The 19,295-nt window shown below is 32.1% G+C and overlaps 2 protein-coding genes and 1 long non-coding RNA gene across 3 annotated transcripts; 2 read left to right on the forward strand and 1 right to left on the reverse strand.

Moving 5' to 3' along the window:
• Window positions 1–2,675: 2,675 nt before the first annotated feature.
• Window positions 2,676–4,434, reverse strand: LOC123902706. The gene is made up of 2 exons (XR_006807702.1): window positions 4,304–4,434; window positions 2,676–3,704 (listed from the first exon to the last, which is right to left on the reverse strand). It is a non-coding gene; the product is annotated as an uncharacterized LOC123902706 (long non-coding RNA).
• On the forward strand, window positions 2,969–5,997 carry LOC123902705 (subtilisin-like protease SBT1.3). Its single transcript, XM_045952489.1, has 2 exons — window positions 2,969–3,725; window positions 4,284–5,997. The coding sequence occupies exons 1-2, from the start codon at window positions 2,969–2,971 to the stop codon at window positions 5,846–5,848; spliced, it is 2,322 nt and encodes a 773-aa protein (XP_045808445.1). The 3' UTR covers window positions 5,849–5,997.
• A 5,934-nt stretch (window positions 5,998–11,931) lies between these two features.
• LOC123902707 (receptor-like serine/threonine-protein kinase At4g25390) lies at window positions 11,932–14,917 on the forward strand. Its single transcript, XM_045952491.1, has one exon. It carries the CDS (start codon window positions 12,695–12,697, stop codon window positions 14,399–14,401), a length of 1,707 nt encoding a protein of 568 aa, XP_045808447.1. The 5' UTR covers window positions 11,932–12,694; the 3' UTR covers window positions 14,402–14,917.
• Window positions 14,918–19,295: the final 4,378 nt, after the last annotated feature.

Genomic DNA, 19,295 nt, shown 5'->3' on the forward strand with positions numbered 1-19,295 from the left:
AACCCCAATTCCTAAACCCTAAACCCCAAACCTTGAACCCTAAACCCTAAACCCCAAACCCTAAATCCTCAACCCTAAACCCCAAACCCTAAACCCTAAACCTAAACCCTGAACCCCAATACCTAAACCCTGAACCCCAAACCCTAAACCCTCAACCCTAAACCCTAACCCCAAACCCTCAACCCTAATTCCTACACCCTAAACCCCAAACCCTATACCCTAAACTCCAAACCCTGCACCCTAAACCCTAAACCCTCAACCCTAAACCCCAAACCCTAAACCCCAAACCCTCAACCCTAAACCCTCAACCCCAAACCCCAAACCCTAAACCCTAAACCCTCAACCCTAAACCCTAAACCCTAAACCCCAAACCCTAAATCCTCAACCCTAAACCCCAAACCCTAAACCCTAAACCTAAACCCTGAACCCCAATACCTAAACCCTAAACCCTGAACCCCAAACCCTAAACCCTCAACCCTAAACCCTAACCCCAAACCCTCAACCCTAATTCCTACACCCTAAACCCCAAACCCTATACCCTAAACCCCAAACCCTGCACCCTAAACCCTAAACCCTCAACCCTAAACCCCAAACCCTAAACCCCAAACCCTCAACCCTAAACCCTCAACCCCAAACCCTAAACCCTAAACCCAAACCCTCAACCCTAAACCCCAAACCCTTCCAAAAGGGTTTGGGGTTTAGGGTGTAGGGTTGAGGGTTAGGGTTTAGGGTTTGGGGTTTCTAAATCAACCTTAGACATATATACCTTTTTTTAAAAGTTTACACATAGACTTCTCCTTTTCTTTACTACTGCTAAAGCAAGCACTAAAGAAGCAATTCCCTTTTGCTTTTTGTTAAAGTGGGATTTTTAGCACAATAGCCATATTTAAATAGAGAAATGCATTAAAGGTTTTTTTTTATCAGTTTAGAAATGCATTAAAGGTAATGAATCATGCACAACTTGTCCTATTTTCACTAAATTAATGCTCATTCATTATGTGCAACAACTTTGGTTCCACATTAATGAACACTACATTTATGTCCTGCAAGGTTTACATGGACCAGTCTATTCCAGAATAGTATGTGTACGTTAGTACTATAGTAATTTGAATCAAGGGTTAAAATTGATGTATAAGAATGTTGGTTTTGATTCAGCTTACATAATTAACTACTACTAGTAACTAAACTATCTGGAATACTACATATACTAACTTTTCCTCAAAGGTGCAGCCCAGTGTTAAAGAGTTGGAATGTTGAAGGAGTTTCAGAAGGAGGTTCAGAGTTCGATCTCTGACTAGTAACATTTCCCCTCCATAGGACTCCATATTTTATCAATTAATTAACTTTTGACTTATAACTCGTTCTTAATTAATCAGCAAAATAGTACTCCATATTTTATTTCCAGACATATATTCCCTGCTGGTGACAAGATCAAGTCCTTTCATATTTTTTAACCTGGTTAATGGAACTCTGCTACTTTATATGATTATTCTTTTTAAAGTAGCCAATTGTTCTTTTTTTTAACATACATTTTTAAATATTTAATTAGCAAATCTCAGTATCATAGTATCCAAGTAAATGTACACAGAAAATCCATTAACATGAAAAATTGCAATGGAAGATTGCATCATATGCATAGTGAAACATAGAGAAGTATATTGCAATTTCAGCACAAATAATTGAGTAAGTGGACGAATAATTTGACCACTTGGGGAATCCAAATTAACTCAGCGGTGCTCAGAAGTATTACATGCATTCTGTCATGTGGGGACCCAACAATCAGATATTTTGTTTGCATGCAATGTTGGAAGAATTTGTTGTCCTTCATTGGATTATGTTCATCTTTGATAACATGACTCACTATTTTAAGTTTTTGTTCAGATTTTCCAAGGCACAATGTTGTGGTGAATGGTCATGTGTGTGTTTAGTGCTTATACAATCACATAGCATTTATATAACCAACCTATTGAAGTTTTTGGAATCCCACATCCTCAAGGTTTCTGATTTTTTTAGATGTGTGGTTGGACATATGATATGTTGAGTTAGCGTTTGACGTCCATTTAACATGATATTAGAGCTGAATTAAGAATGATAATGTAGTAATAAGATTCACGCTAAATGTGAGAGTGAATATTGAAGTTGTTGGAGTCAGACATGGATTACACGCTGTAACCGCAAGCCACAATAGTTGATTTTGACCGTTTGATTTTAATCTAGTGGCAGAGATTATTTAGTAATAATTTAATGAGTGTGTAACGTGAGCCTGTGGAGTTTTTTTAGTGCAGTAGATGCAAGTCTATTGAAATCTTACATTGTCTAGGTTCCCGGTTTGAACAAAAGTTGATCCAATAGGTAAAGATTTGTCTTTGTATATATCTTTGTAAATGTGTTTTGAACTTGAGACCTGCTCTCTCCGACCTTGGTTAGTGAATTCTTGTGACTCAATTCACTTAAAATTGTCATGTAAAAACAAATAATTTAAACCCTTAAAACAAAAATTTACTAGTATACTATTAATTTTGAATTTAGTTTTGAATCAAACCAAATTACCTTATACAATTGAATGACTGTTTCAAAGAAAAAGGAAAATATTGAGACCCTTTAACAGACAGGAACCAACTTATTTTTAAGAATAGCATAACACAATAAAAATAGAGTCAGAGAACCATACCATATTAACTTCAATCACCAACCAAGAGGTAGCACTTTTAATTCACCATTCAATTTATACTATACAATTCAACAAGAAACAACCGTTCACCTTTACTTCTTCTGTGCACTGCTGTCACACTAAATATCACTCACTCACTACTCTCATTTCTTTTAAATATATCTCACTCAGAATAGAGCATAAACTCCTATTACTATTAAATTTTCTTTACCTATCTATTTCACTTTGAACCAAATGCTTCAAAAACCTTAGTTTTTTTTTTTATTTTTTTACATAGATAAGTATCAAATCACTCCAATGGAAAAAATGAGTTGCATTCTAACATGTTTTCTCTTGAGTATAGTCTTATCAACAAATGCTGAATTTACCAAAAAGACTTACATCATTCAAATGGATCACTCAGCAAAACCAGACATATTTTCCAATCACTTAGAATGGTATTCATCAAAAGTAAAATCAGTACTGTCTAGATCAGTAGAATCTGATATAGACAACAATGAAGAAGAAAGAATCATTTACAGTTACAACACTGCTTTTCATGGAATGGCTGCTAAGTTAAGCCAAGAAGAAGTAAAAAAGCTGGAATCTGAAGCTGGTGTTGTAGCTATATTCCCTGAAACAAAGTATGAACTACACACAACAAGAAGTCCATATTTTCTTGGTCTTGAACCAATTCAAAGCAGCAACAACAGTTTTTCAGAAAAGCTGGTTAACCATGATGTTATAGTTGGTGTGTTAGATACTGGTGTTTGGCCTGAGAGTGAGAGTTTCAATGATGCAGGAATGAAACCAGTACCTTCTCACTGGAAAGGTGCATGTGAAACTGGTAGAGGATTCAGAAATCATCACTGCAATAAGAAGATTGTAGGTGCTAGAATATTCTACCATGGATATGAAGCAGCAACTGGTAAGATTGATGAGCAAGCAGATTATAAATCACCTAGAGATCAAGATGGTCATGGAACTCACACTGCAGCTACTGTTGCCGGATCTCCGGTTCGTGGTGCTAATCTTCTTGGTTATGCTTATGGAACTGCAAGAGGAATGGCACCAGGTATTACTAGAATATCTCATTTTTTTATAACTCAATTGAACAAGAGAATCTATTTATTCATGCAAGTACATATGAAAATTAAGATAATAAAGTTAACTTACTTAACTAAATATTAACTAATTTTATCTCTAATATCTCCCCACAAGCTGGATTCAGGTTTGGAAAATTTTAAAAAAGAATATTAATAAAGCTTAACCACCATACAAGGCAGAAGCTAAAAAATGCTTAACCATTTATTATGTATTAATGAACAGAAAACCAAGTAATATTGGAGTCAAGTAGTTAATGAGTTTCGGTTAAAGGTAAATTGTTCGGAAGAATCCAAGTTAGAATCCTGGTTGGAATAATCCTTGGTCAGACTTTACTTACCTTTGAGTTGAACTCCAGATTACCAGAGTCTCTTTATTCCCTTGGAAACCGAGGGTTAAGACCAAAAAAATGTTAATGATACTAAAAAGATGAAAAATGTTTAACCATCTATTAAAGGACATAAGCCTAAATGCCGATGAGACTAGAAAGAGTGAAAAATGTTTAACCATCTATTGTCTTTACGGACAGGTGCAAGAATTGCAGCTTACAAAGTGTGTTGGACTGGTGGATGTTTCAGCTCAGATATTCTATCAGCTGTTGATACAGCTGTAGCTGATGGAGTAAATGTTCTATCCATCTCTTTAGGTGGTGGAGTCTCATCTTACAACCATGATAGTTTAGCTGTAGCTGCATTTGGAGCCATGGAAAAGGGTGTTTTTGTTTCATGCTCAGCTGGAAATTCAGGACCTGACCCTGTCAGCCTAACAAATGTGTCACCATGGATCACCACAGTTGGAGCTAGTACAATGGACAGAGATTTTCCTGCAGATGTTAGCCTTGGCAATGGAAGAAAAATAATAGGAACATCACTCTATAAAGGAAAAAGCATGCTCTCAACTAGAAAACAATACCCTTTGGTATACATGGGAGGTAACTCAAGTAGTCCTGATCCAAGATCTTTGTGCTTGGAAGGTACTTTAGATCGTAGAGTCGTCACCGGAAAGATTGTGATTTGTGATAGAGGAATTAGTCCTAGAGTGCAAAAGGGTCAGGTAGTGAAAAATGCAGGAGGAGTAGGAATGATTCTCACAAACACTGCAGCAAATGGTGAAGAACTTGTAGCAGATTGTCACCTACTTCCAGCAGTAGCAGTAGGAGAAAAAGAAGGCAAAGAAATCAAACAATATGTGTTAACAAATAAAAAAGCATCTGCAACATTAGCTTTTCTAAACACAAGATTAGGAATTAAACCATCACCTATAGTAGCTGCTTTTTCATCAAGAGGGCCTAATTTTCTAACACTTGAAATTCTTAAACCTGATATAGTAGCACCTGGTGTGAACATTCTTGCTGCTTGGAGTGGAGTTACTGGTCCATCAAGTTTATCAACAGATCATAGAAGAGTGAAATTTAATATACTTTCCGGAACTTCGATGTCATGCCCTCATGTAAGTGGAATCGCCGCTTTGATCAAAGCTAAACACCCTGATTGGAGTCCGGCCGCTATAAAATCAGCAATCATGACAACAGCTTATGTTCATGATAATACTATTAAGCCTCTTAGAGATGCATCTTCTGCTGAAATTTCAACTCCTTATGATCATGGTGCTGGTCACATTAATCCTAGAAAAGCTCTTGATCCTGGTTTAGTATATGATATTGCACCTCAAGATTATTTTGAGTTTCTTTGCACACAGAAACTAAGTCCTTCAGAGTTAGGAGTGTTTGCCAAAAATTCAAACAGAATTTGCAAACACACTCTTGCTAGTGTTGGTGATTTGAACTATCCAGCTATATCAGTAGTGTTTCCAGAGAAAATAACCGGTTCGGTTTCGACAGTTCACAGAACTGTTACCAATGTTGGACCTGCTGTTTCAAAATATCATGTCATTGTTACACCATTCAAAGGTACTGTTGTTAAAGTTGAGCCAAATACATTGAATTTTACAAGAAAATATCAGAAATTATCTTACAAGATTAGTTTCAAAGTTACAACAAGGCAAAGTGAACCAGAATTTGGAGGTTTGGTGTGGAAAGATGGGGTGCATAAAGTAAGAAGTCCCATTGTGATAACATATCTGCCACCAATGTGAGGTTCTTCCATTAGGACTAGTTACTAGTTAAGTCGTTTTTCTTTTTTTGTAATAAGCAAATTTTCTGTGCTATGAACTATGAAGTGTATGCATTTTTGTTACAGGAAATGTGATTGATATTGCTTGCTTAATATAATGATCTTGCATCATGACTCTTATATTGCTTAACATAATCAACAAAATATTGTAGTAGTTACATAGGCTCTTGTTCTGTTTCATCAATGTTATCTGTTAATTACACAGATTAAAATGGCTTTTAATATTGCTTCATTCTAAGTTTCTAACAAGTAGTGTGAGAAGCATTTAGTTGATATAATTATAGTGTGTTTTGCATTAAATTTTTATGACATCTAATGCAAGTGAATTTATTTTGAGGGAGACACAAAGTACTTCTTGCATGTGAGCAACAGCATAATAGGCTGGCTGGGTCCATCAATAACCTGTCTTTTTTATTGGATGCAGGTTTAGGTAAAAAAAGATCAAATGTTTTCAAAATTTACTACAAATTTAGTACTACAGTAAAAAAAATTGCATACATCATTCTTTATAAAAATAGGAAAATGCATGAGTAAAAGGGGGGAAAGGATGCTTCCTATACAATGAAGCCATGAAAATATATATACAAGCAAAACCCAAAATATGACAAGTTTGTCTAACGTGCATATGAATGCAATCTATATACAAACAATTTATCAGCTTCATCCAATTCGTGATACTTAAGGGTCATGTGAACATAAATTGATGGAGTTAACTCATGGTTGTGACTTAACTTTATACCTATAGCATTACAACATGTTGTTAAAGAACTCTCACATCGGTTACAAGAACCTGAATATACTATTATAAAGCTAGCTTGTAAATTATTCATTATAAGTTCATCCAGTATTTTTTACCAAACAGAGCCTTAATAGAAAAAATAATTACTAGATTTGTACTCCACACCTATAAGGGGGTATTAGGATACATCATGAAAGATCTAGAATCAAGTATCTTGAATATGTAACTATAAATATATAACCATGACTTATTTGTACTTCATCCACTCCCAATTTTTAGTCCTTTTAACTTTTTAATTTTTGTTTTAAAACTTTGATTCCTTTAAGATACCACGACAAAGTTTAATAATGTTTTATCATTTGTACTCTTACAAAAGTTAAAACATTTATGAAATATATTTTTTTTAATAAAATAAGGGTAAAAAAGACTTAATTTATCAATCTTTATGATTTTTTAATCCATCTACAAAACTCTAAAAAGACTAAAATTTTGGGATGAGAAAATATATGTATTCAAGTGGAGGGCAATACAATATATTTTTACTATATGTGATCCTCACACTACTTATTGCTAATTGAATCATAAATTATATTTGTTCAAAGAACATAACAGGTGAATCAGAAATTGGATCTCCATATCCAGAGGAAGCTACTATATTTCAACTATCAACTAAAGTCATGTAGACTATCAACTACTTGCAATAACTAAAAACAATATAGCTACAATAGATAAATTTACAAGAGGTGCCAGCATGCATAGAAAAACATGAAGAAAAAAAATTATTTTACTCATTTTGCCAAGTATGGTGGTCAATTAGCTTAAGATTTTCTTACAATAGTTTAAGGAAAAAGATATAATGATAGTTCTTTAAACTTTGTGGACAATATATAGATACAATGGTATTATCAGAAGCCAGGAACTAAAATATGTCATAAAAAAACTAAAATATGTCATAAGGACACATGATAAGAAACTTACTATATACCGAAAGATTCTTCATAAAAATTATATTTTTCACCTTTCAAAAATCAAAGGATTGTATTTTTCAATACAATAATTTTATTTTTGGGTTCTTTAACACGTGTCTTTGGGACATACATTAAGAAGACTCTCATCAGAATGATAGTTACTTGCACGTTTGAATTCATATTTTTTATGGAAACACGTTTGAATTATTGAAACTTGTACGTGTTATGAATTAAACAGTATAGTTTATTTCCTACCCAGAAATAAAACACTAATTAAAAACTGGTCTCGTGCACCATCATCCGTTTGTTTAGCTCAAAGAAGACAAATTTAAAAGAAAAAAAGCTGGTCAATCTAGAAGTAGACATTTTTGAATTTGCTTTTATTAATAAAAATAAACAAATTATGAAGTCAAAACCTTAGTGGATACTAATATATATATATATATGCTGGTCCCATTTTTGCAAGCACGTACACATGGTCTACAATAGCGTCTTTATAATAAGGTTAAGAGATTCTATCAAGTTTCAATTTTAAATTGTTTATATAAAAAAAAAACAATTAAATTGTTTATACTACAAATTATGTAATTGGATTAAAATGATAAACTTAAGAAAAAATCATTGGTTTGAGAGAAACTAATTTTATGTTGAGAGGCCTAAGTAATTTTTTCAAAAATTCTAGTCTTATATTGGTCCTGAACCCAACATTTTAGGCTGAACTAATATCATATTCATCAATTTAATGTTACATTCATCGATCTACAAAATTAAACATTTACAACCTTATAAGGAATGTCGCATTCTAACTTGAAATATTATTTGCAAGTACACTATTGCCAGCATCAATTCAACTCAGAGCAATTTTTTCCATCGAACAACCACCTTAAATCCTCTATTTTCCCTTTAACCCCTCTTCAGATAAATTATGAGTTATATTCTAAAGAGACACCATAGTGATATGGTTTTTTGTGTTTTTGTATTGCGGAATTTGGTGAGATATAAATTTAGGGAGAAAACTCTCCTCAAATATAGGGTTATATGAAGAATACTAAAGTTCTTATTTTATTCATTATGCTTATGGCTCTATATATAGAGCTACATAAAAACAAATCATATATTTTTAAAACAAAACTAATCCTATAATAAATTCTAAACAAATCTTAAATATTCTAAATAGAAATATAAATCATAAAACCTAATATTATCATATTTTAAATATAAATCTAAATAATATTTAAATACAAGATCTTCCAAAAAAGATATTTAGGCATTATTCCCAACACTCCTCCTTGACTGAATATCTTTTTGTTGTATCCAATCTGAGATTTGCACTGAAATTTTATTGTATTTTTTGTTTATCAAGCCTCTCCTCTTTGACCGAATATCTTTGTGTTGTATCCGACCTGAGATTTGAGTTGAAAAAACTTTTTTGAACACTCCTCCTCGACTGAATATCTTTGTGTTGTATCCAGCATGAGATTCATGTTGATTTTTGTTGTTGTTGTTGTTGTTGTTCATCCACATTCTTTGTTGCTGTTTTTGTTTAACACTCCTCCCTGACTGAATATTTTTGTGTTGTATCCAGCCCGAGATTCATGTTGATTTTTGTTTTTGTTGTCTACATCTTCATATGAGACTTGAGCTTTTTTCATGTATTTGTTATGGTTATACATGAAACTATCTCGCATATAACATATGAAAGATGCAGGTTATGGTTATGGTTTTTCTACAACTTCATATGAGACTTGAGCTTTTTTCATGTATTTGTTATGGTTATGGGTTATATAATACATGAAACCATCTCGCATATAACGTATGAAAGATGTAGGTTATGGTTTTTGGCTATGGATTGTTTTTCTCTTCTTTTTCACATCTTCATAATAAAGATGCAATCAAGGTTATGGGTTGTTGATTTCATGGTTTCTTCTTTTTCTTCGTCTTCATCATCTTCTTCCATCTTCACAGATCTGAACCTTAGCGCTCTGATGCCACTGATATGGTTTTTTGTGTTTTTGTATTGCGGAATTTGGTGAGATATAAATTTAGGGAGAAAACTCTCCTCAAATATAGGGTTATATGAAGAATACTAAAGTTCTTATTTTATTCATTATGCTTATGGCTCTATATATAGAGCTACATAAAAACAAATCATATATTTTTAAAACAAAACTAATCCTATAATAAATTCTAAACAAATCTTAAATATTCTAAATAGAAATATAAATCATAAAACCTAATATTATCATATTTTAAATATAAATCTAAATAATATTTAAATATAAGATCTTCCAAAAAAGATATTTAGGCATTATTCCCAACACATAGTTGTTACTTCCTTCGGTCCTTATTATAAGTTTTTTTTTTTTTAGATTTATAAAATGTTTGATATATTTGACATATAATATGGACCAAATACATCTAATATTTTATAAATCCAAAAAAAAAATCTTATAATAAAGACCGGATGAAATATCAAACAATAGGAAAAGTTGTATTGCTCTCATCACAAATATGATTTTTTTTTCTTTTGATAATACACAAATATGAATTTTAGAATATATCATATCTATATTTATATCTATATATATCTATATCTATATCTATACTATATATAATGAGAATACATGAGTTTTTGCGTGGACTTTTCATAATACCAACAATACCCTTGATTTTTTTTAGTAGCAACAAAAAAATTTATTAACAAACTAACTTAAGCATGTCTTTTTTTTTTTAGCAGCAAAAATTTTTTATTAACAAACTCACCATAATATAAGACATATCTTTTTTTAGAGTGTATGCAGTTCGAAACTTTAACAACAGGTAGACGCAGAACCCGCCTGCCTGGCCCGCTAGTTCTCAATAAAGAAAATGTCGACACATGCATAAATTGAATGATTTTAGAGTGTATGCAGTTCGAAACTTTGACTCGTATATTGATGACGTATCATCACACTCTCATAATCCTTGCTTATTTGAGGAACATTAGACTTATTTTAGAAGTTTTTAAGCAATAAACCAAGAGAAATCAACTCAGAAGCAAGGTTACTTGGAATACAAGAAAGCAGGAAATTATGCTTGAAAGTATGCATTTCAACTACACTGGGGGCGTGAGGCATCACGCGTCGCGTAATGGACTAATCAGAGAAGATCATTTCAACTTAGTAGTCTTTTATTTTTTATTTTTTTTAACAAAAATAAAATGATATTCATTTATTCAAATTGATAGAATACATCAAATACAATTACATTTCAACATCGCTAAAAATGTAAAAGGATAAATCTGCGAACAAATTCACAACATTCAAGTTAATAGCATACAATGGCAAATTTGCCTACGACAAATAATATGATAAAATTAAAGTTACCGAAATATCCAAACTTCCGAATCTGCAACGTTGATGCCCAAATCATTGATTGAATCTACAATTGACTGAAGTTGATCTTTTAATAGGAATAAGCGAATACCGCAACAATACGAGATACCAAATAACGTCGCATAAGACGACGACCAACACAACGTACGCCGCATTTGATGACGACAACACAGAAAAACAAAAAGAAAAAACAATATATGTAAAAAATCACTTATTTATATGAAAAGAAGATGAAAAAAGGTGTAGAGGGGGTGGTTTTAAGCTAAAAATGACATAAAACCATCCCTCTAAGATGAACAAAGAACAAAAAAAACTTAGAGAAAAAAGAAAAAATTCTCTGCAAACTAAGGGCGGCGGAATTCTTAGTAGTAGTCTTTTATTTAAAAAATAATAAGTTGATTTTTTCTTAATAAAAAATTAGTATATCATCTAATGTCATCTTACTACTAAAAATAATAGAATTCCGTCTAAAGGTTTTTCTTAATGCATTTTATGGCATGTTGTTGTTGCCTAGTACCTCCGTCTCCGTGACCTTCTTCGATATCGATTGAAGAGGCATAAAAGAAACTTAAGGAAAAACTCTCCAACAAAAGGTAGTTTACTTGCTTACTTTTGTTAGAGTCAGATTATTATAAAGCAAAATTTTAGGATAATAAGATCATCGTGATACCACTTTGAGTATCATACATTACTAAGAAGTGGTCCTTACAATGTCATGTAATATTTATGCAACTCATACATACATTTTGTAACAATGGTGATACAACCTTGTGTATCTTACATTATTAACAAATGGTTCATTTTCTATTTATTTGTTTAACTTAAATTAATGATATTAAATTGATTATACACTACCTTAAATAAGGTATACAGTACCTTATAAGGTACTGTATCATTAATTTTGATATCCTCTATGTCACGTCATAGAACTCCAATAATAAAAAAATTAAGGTACAAATTATTAACTTATAATACTCTATTTGATACTCTTATTGGAGATGTTCTAATATATATTTTTTTAATTTCACATATACATATGGCACTATTCATTCATCTTTAAGTAAAAATTAACTTTTCAAATTTATTGAATAACTAACATATCTAGGGCCTGTTTGGATTAGCTTATTTTTGAGCTTATGCAAACATGTATGCAATTTTTATGTATTATAAGTTTGTCAAAGTAGTTTAGGATAAAATAACATATAAGAATACAATTTTCACTAGTGTGAATTTATAAAATAGTATAAAACTTAATTTATATTACATAAACTATCTGCATAAGCTTAAAAATAAATTAATTCAAACAGACCCTAGTCTATATTACAAACTAAATATTCTTTCCGTTTCAAAATATAAGCAAATATGAGGGAAAAAAATTTGATGTATTTGATTAAAGATTTGGACTAAATACATTCAGTTTTGTCGATTAACTTTTACTTATATTTTGGGACGGAAGGAGTACATCAAAATATTAAATGAATTTAAAAGAGTATTAATTAAGCGTGTCAACCGTTTTTATTTTAAGTGTAAAGCGGCGCCATTTAAAACAGGCAATAAAAGCAAGCAAGGAGAAACCGAGTTTTGACCAACCTCCTCTCCTCTGTTTTTTCCTGAGCTGTTGTAACTTGTAATTGCACCTTCCCCAAGTCAAACCATCCTTCCCATTCCAAAATAAATATCAACCCACACGCTTAACAAACTTTTCTGCTTCTCCCTCCGGTGATGCAATGTCCACGTCACCATCACCACGACAACCAACTCAATCAAACAACAACCAGAGCTCCACCGTTATCTCCGGCTGCTCTTTCATCCTCGCACTTCTCCACTGCCTCCGCAACAAAAAACGAACAACTCCATCTTCCGATTCAGACTCCAACCCTCCTCACCCTTTCTCATACTCCCTGCTCCGCCGCGCTACCCACTCATTCTCCACTATTCTCGGTCATGGCGGCTTCGGTCCTGTCTACTCCGGTATCCTCCCTTCCTCCGGTAAACCAATCGCCGTCAAGCTAATGAACTCTACAACCCTCGGAGGTCAAGGTGAACGTGAATTCCACAACGAACTCTTCTTCGCTTCAAAACTTCAATCCAACCTCCTTGTCCCTGCAATCGGCTTCTCCTCCGATCCAAAACGCCGTCGTTTTGTTCTCGTCTATGAGCTTATGCATAACGGTAATCTCCATGAAGCTCTCTTTCGTCGTAAATGCTCTGAATTAACGCTATGGAAAACGCGGTTTTCTATAATTATTGATATTGCTAAAGGAATTCGATATCTTCATTCATGCGATCCACCGATTATTCATGGTGATATTAAACCTAGTAATATTCTTCTTGATCATTCCTTTTCTGCTAAAATTGCTGATTTTGGACTTGCTAGGTTGAAATCACTTTCCCCTTTCGAAATCAGAAAAGAGGAATTTGAGAGTGATGAAACGGAAATTGAAAGTGTTATCACTAGTTTTGAGGATTATGAAACAGATATGGCTGGTGTTAGTGGTGGAATCAAGAAGAGTGGGAGTGTGAAGGATTATGTGATGGATTGGATTGGAAAAGAGGTGAAGGAAGAAAAGTTGAAGAATGATGATTTGGTGGGTGGAAGTGGAAATGGAAAGGGAGAGAAAAGTAAGAGCAAGAAAAAATTGGAATGGTGGGAATCAATGGATGAGAGAAAGGAAAAGAGTGATTTGAAGAAGAAGGAGAAGAGAAGACCAGCAAGGGAATGGTGGAAGGAGGAGTATTCTCAAGAACTTGAAAACAAGAACAAGAAGAAGAATAAGAAAAAGGGTGAAAAAAATGGTGATAATTGGTGGGAATGGGAGAGAGATCATGATGTGAAAAAAGGTAGTAGTAAAAATCGTAGCAGAAAGGATCGCGGTAGTGGTGATTCATGGTTTAGTGGTGAGTTAAGGAGAGTTAATTGGAATAGTTATGATTCATGTAATAGTGGAGAAATTCACAAGAGTGGTGAAATCACTAGTACTGCAAGTATGAGAGGAACTGTTTTTTATGTTGCTCCTGAGAATGGTTATAGTGGTAGTGATGTAACGGAGAAGTGTGATGTTTATAGTTTTGGTGTGTTATTGCTTGTTATTGTTTCTGGGAGAAGACCTCTTCAGGTGAATGATGGTGGTAGTAGTGGTGGTGGTGATAGATTCACACAGTTTAAGCGATCGAATTTGGTGTCTTGGGCTAGACATTGTGCGCGTAATGGGAAACTACTTGAACTTGTTGATCCTTCTGTTGAGTTGTTGTTATTGGATGATAAAGAGCAGGCTCTTTTATGCATCAAAATTGCATTGCTTTGTTTGCTCAAGTCACCTAATCGTCGTCCTTCAATGAAAGAAGCTGCGGGAATGCTTTGTGGGGAATTGGAACCGCCTCAATTGCCGTCTGAGTACTCGCAATCTCGATTCCAATTCAAGAATAAAAAATAATGTTCATCATGACAGATATAGATTGTAGTTAGTTTGACTTAGTATTATAACTGTCAACAAGTTTGGAGGAAGTTGTGTTCTCGCCAATTTGGTTCCTTTGCAGCTACTTGCACTAAAAAACCAACCAGTCGTAGAGGATCCAAATCCGTGTTTTCAATATCGGAGTATATACACTATGGTTAGTTACATAAGAAATCCGGCCACGGCAGAGGATTCAAGTTTGTGTTCTCACTAATGGATTATACAATTATGTTTTTTCTTTTTTCTTTTTGGAGATCATGTAGGCTCCATTTCTTGCACTTGTTCTTAGGATTGATTTTTGTGTATAGAGAATCATGTTATTTCACACTGACTTTTAGGCTTGTTTTGGAAATTATGGCCAATGCTTTTAGTGTAGGGGCCATCTTTGTAGTTCACATAACTTTTGATAAAGAAGAAGCTAATTATCCTATCTTTTATATACATTATTGTTTTGATATGCAAAAAAAAAATAAAAAATACATTATTGTTTTGGGATGTCCATTATAGTTTGTTGTATGTGCTAATTTTGACTTGGAATTTAGAACGTTGATTTTTCCATAGATGTATATTCTGATATGAGGCACAACTATGTGTGCTTTCTATATACATACGCTAATACACATTCCACTAATGGGAAGTACTTTGTCAATCATGGTTGCAACTTGCAACAATGATAAGCCCTTTTTTGATACGGAGAACCTTTTAATTTGACTTCCTTACACATTTGGTTTACAACTAGAAGAGGAACAAAAATGAGTAGTTCTCATCAACTTCCATTTCCTTGAATCCTAAGTTCCTAATTTAGCGTAGCAGCCGTAGGATTAGAATTACTGAAATAATGTTACAGCGTTTCATACCAATTCGAGCACATTTGGTCAGCTATAGCCTATCAGTGGAGAGTTTAGCCTACATACTAAAAAACAAAGAGCCCAACTTAATGAGATACTATTTTTTTTTTCTTTTTCTCCTAGCCTTCTCGCGCATTGTTTATTTTCAATTTTTACTTTTATGTTATTTCAGCAGTGAATATTATAAAAAGAGAAATTTTGAAAATCATCATCCGTTACTTAACCATTGGACTTGTCGGTGGTCAATTTTTGATTGGCTACTTTTACGGCCTTGACATGACATTGGCCAATATGAGCCATCCTAGTTTACTATAAATTTCCTCTTTTCTTCTCTCATTCACCTCACCTCACCTCTCCTTTGTATTTTATTATTTATTTATCATTTTTAGTTTGTTAATTTTTGTCATTTCGTGTGTAAACGGACACATAGTCCGTCGTTGGTTATTCATAACACTTCTATTGATGTTCTTTAATGACCATGGTTGAGATCATTATGGGATTCAACTAGGAATTTTGGTGGCTAAATTAAGAATGTTATTACTAACCAAAATGTGTTATACTTAAATGTGATTTTTCCCTGCTACCAAACTTGAAGGTGGGAGCATCTAAGTGGCTGCTTGCAGGACCAAAAACAGAAGTTAGGCTTGTTCTTGTTCTTCTCCTAGAAGTTGAAACACTTGATGGAGTTTCTTACTTGATTTAGTTTTCCTGCCAGATGTTTTAAATTAGTTTTCTTTACGTTGTAACAAATCTATTCCAATGTAATTTTATTTAGTTGCAATGAAAATAATAATTTTTTTGATATTGTTTCAATTTCAATCTCTATCTTTCTTGTTAATCTCTTTTTTTTTTTTTGACAAATTCTTGTTAATCTCTTTATTTTCTTTAATATAGTGGTTCGCTAGTTAAGTAGCGAACAACCTCTAAACCGTTCGCTACTTAACTAACGAATGGTACATGAGCATAACTTAAAAGTAGTAGTAAAAAAAACAAGGAAATATTCGATAAAAACAACAACGTATTACATTGAGTTGAAAATCATAAATTAAAAATATAAATTTAACACAAAACAGACTAAGAATCGGATAAATATTAACTACTTCATCGTCCTCGGCTTCAACAATGCACGTACGCCACAATTTCATTAAAGGGGCCTCGGACAAATCAATTTTGAACAGTTTCATCAATGTCACGTCTAATGGTGGATTTGAAATTTGGTTTTGAGTTTTGGGGTTTTGGAATTTTTTGGAGTTGTTTTTCGTTTTCTGAAACTAATGGATGAGGATGATAAAGTGGTCGTTTCCTTATATATACGTTGGAACCATCTGTGAATAAGTTTTATTTTGTTCGCCAAGTAGTGGATGTCAAAAGAACTTAAAATTTCCTCCAGGGGTCTATGAGGTGCATGAAATCTTAGAACGTCGTTGAATTTCAATTTTTTTACACATATATTACTTATATAACGAATTATGTTCATTAGTTAAATAGCGAAGAGTATTTTAAAATTTTACTAGGTGCGCAAAAACTAAGGAGGTGGAAGAAATACTCTTCAACTTTATTCATGATGCAAAACCCACCATACTTGGGCCATTTTTAAAATAATATGACGGGGTATCAAAGTATTTAATATTTAATGTGAGAAATGATAAAAATTTATGGGGACTAATCATAATTTGAGTCAACTCTATTTTTTGCAGCTTATCAAAAAAAAAAACTCTATTTTTTTGCAATTTGCTTACACAGATTTGTACGGAATATCATGTCTCTTTCATCCGGTATCCACCTACATGTACGATGAGGATGACAATATTTGGAAACAAATACTTGGACAAATTTTTTGGCTATCCAATAAACTAAAATAATTATAAACTAAAATAAAAGACTCTGCAATACAATACAAGTTATCCATAATCAATTTGTATTCTAGAAGCTTGACCGGGGATTACAATCATTACATGCAGCACTATAGGATACTACTCATCCTTAATAATAAGTAAAAGTTTGCTTTCTAGATTCATTAAATAATTAATGTATTTGGTCTATATTATAGATCAGATTCATCAGTTATTGAATAAATTTGAAAAGTTGACTTTTGCTTATAATTAAAAATGAAGGGAGTATAGTTATAACCAAGCACGAGGCACTAGTTAACGATCAAAATTTAGTTTTCATTCTTTATATGCTAGTTTTTTTTCTTTCTTTTCCAATGTGGTTAATGAATTATTTTAATGAATTCGGTTGGGTAAACAGGGCCATAGTTACTAGAAGCTCATCAAGCGACTCGTGTTAATTCGCAAGAACTCGAAGCGTTAGTCCTTTGGTTTGGCGAAGCAAGCTATGCGCTTCTAAGGGCATTGTTTGGGCTCTTCCTTTGAATAGAAAGCTCCCACATCCTTGCTGTCTCGCATCCGGATGAGTATATTGTTTTTAATGAATTCGGTTGGGAAATGATTTTTTTTAATGAGTTCGGTTGGTTAATGAGTTTTGTTTTTTAATGAATTTGATTGGAAAATTAAATTTTTTTAATGAAAAAATATATTAATTATAAAAAATAGTATAAGTAGCACTTCGTACACGCGGTGGCGGATCCACGACCCTGGATCAGGGGTGCAAACAATTTAACTTAATAAATTTTTATTATTTTTTTGAAAATTTATTAATAATAATTATTATATACAATTAAAAAACAAAATTATTTTAAGACCGAAAAAAAACATAATTATTTTTCATATATATATATATATATATATATATATATATATATATATATATATATATATATATATATATTCATATTCATATTCATATAAATTACAAGCACACTATTATTACGCAGTTTACATTTCAAATTGTTGAAAAATCAATTTTTTTGAAAAAATAAAATAGAAATTGAGCAAGCTGATGAATAATACATAAAAATTTATTTATTTGTATAAATTATTTTGCATAAACTTAAAAATAAGTCAATTCAAACGTATCATATATATTTATGTGACATTGTTTATAACCTTGTCAAAAAAAAATAGTGTTTATAGTTTATAACTATGTCAAAATCCTTATAACTAGCAGGACACCCGTGCGTCCGCACGGGAGTCGCGGCGTTGCCGCTTCTCGGTAACATGAAATAGTAAAAAGTAAAAAGGATATAATATTTGGTTAAAAAATAGGAAAAAAAACAATGGAAAAACTATCACCAAAAAACATTAGGTATCCGTATTAATATATGAATTTAAATATAGATAATGTAGAAATTATGAAAAAATAGGCTACTTTATTAATATATTAGTAAAAACATAGGTCGTGTAAAAATCACCAAAAAACTTAGGTCCATGTATTAAATATTTGAGTATAAATATAGTCCCGTAAAAATTATTAAAAAATAGGCAATCATATTAATATGTTAGTGAAAATATAGGTCTCGCAAAAATCATCAAAATAATTAGGTCACCGTATTAAATATGAGTATAACCCGTAAAGTTGTAAAAAAATAAAATAAAATAGAAAACTTAATTAATATATAAATAAAAGTATAAGTGTCATAGAAATCACAAAAAAAGGTTTCAATATTAATATATGAGTATAAATATATGTCTCACAAGTGTTATAAAAGAACGGGCAAACATATTAATATGAGTAAAACACATAGGTCCCGTAAAAATCACACAAAAGATTAGATTCTCGTATTAATATATGAATATAAATATATGTCTCACAAAAAATAATAAAAAAATTGGAAAATACATTAATAAAAGTAAAAAATAGGCCCCGCAGAAATCACACAAAAAAGATTAGATCATTGTACTAATATATGAGTATAAATATATGTCAGGAGAAATTATGAAAGAATGGGCAACCATATATATATATATATATATATATATATATATATATATATATATATATATATATATATATATATATATATATATATATATATATATATATATATATATATATATATATATATAAATCATAGGACTCGTAAAAATCAACAAAATAATTAATTAGGTCTATGTATTAATATA

Source organism: Trifolium pratense, linkage group LG1 (genome assembly GCF_020283565.1).
Source record: "Trifolium pratense cultivar HEN17-A07 linkage group LG1, ARS_RC_1.1, whole genome shotgun sequence".
NCBI lineage: Eukaryota > Viridiplantae > Streptophyta > Magnoliopsida > Fabales > Fabaceae > Trifolium > Trifolium pratense.

Bases quoted from the DNA above. Each gene is read 5' to 3' on its own strand.
- LOC123902707 (XM_045952491.1), top strand. From the start codon at position 12,695: ATGTCCACGTCACCATCACCACGACAACCAACTCAATCAAACAACAAC.
- LOC123902705 (XM_045952489.1), top strand. From the start codon at position 2,969: ATGGAAAAAATGAGTTGCATTCTAACATGTTTTCTCTTGAGTATAGTC. The intron at 3,726-4,283 runs GTATTACTAGAA...CTTTACGGACAG, and splicing joins TGCAAGAGGAATGGCACCAG to GTGCAAGAATTGCAGCTTAC.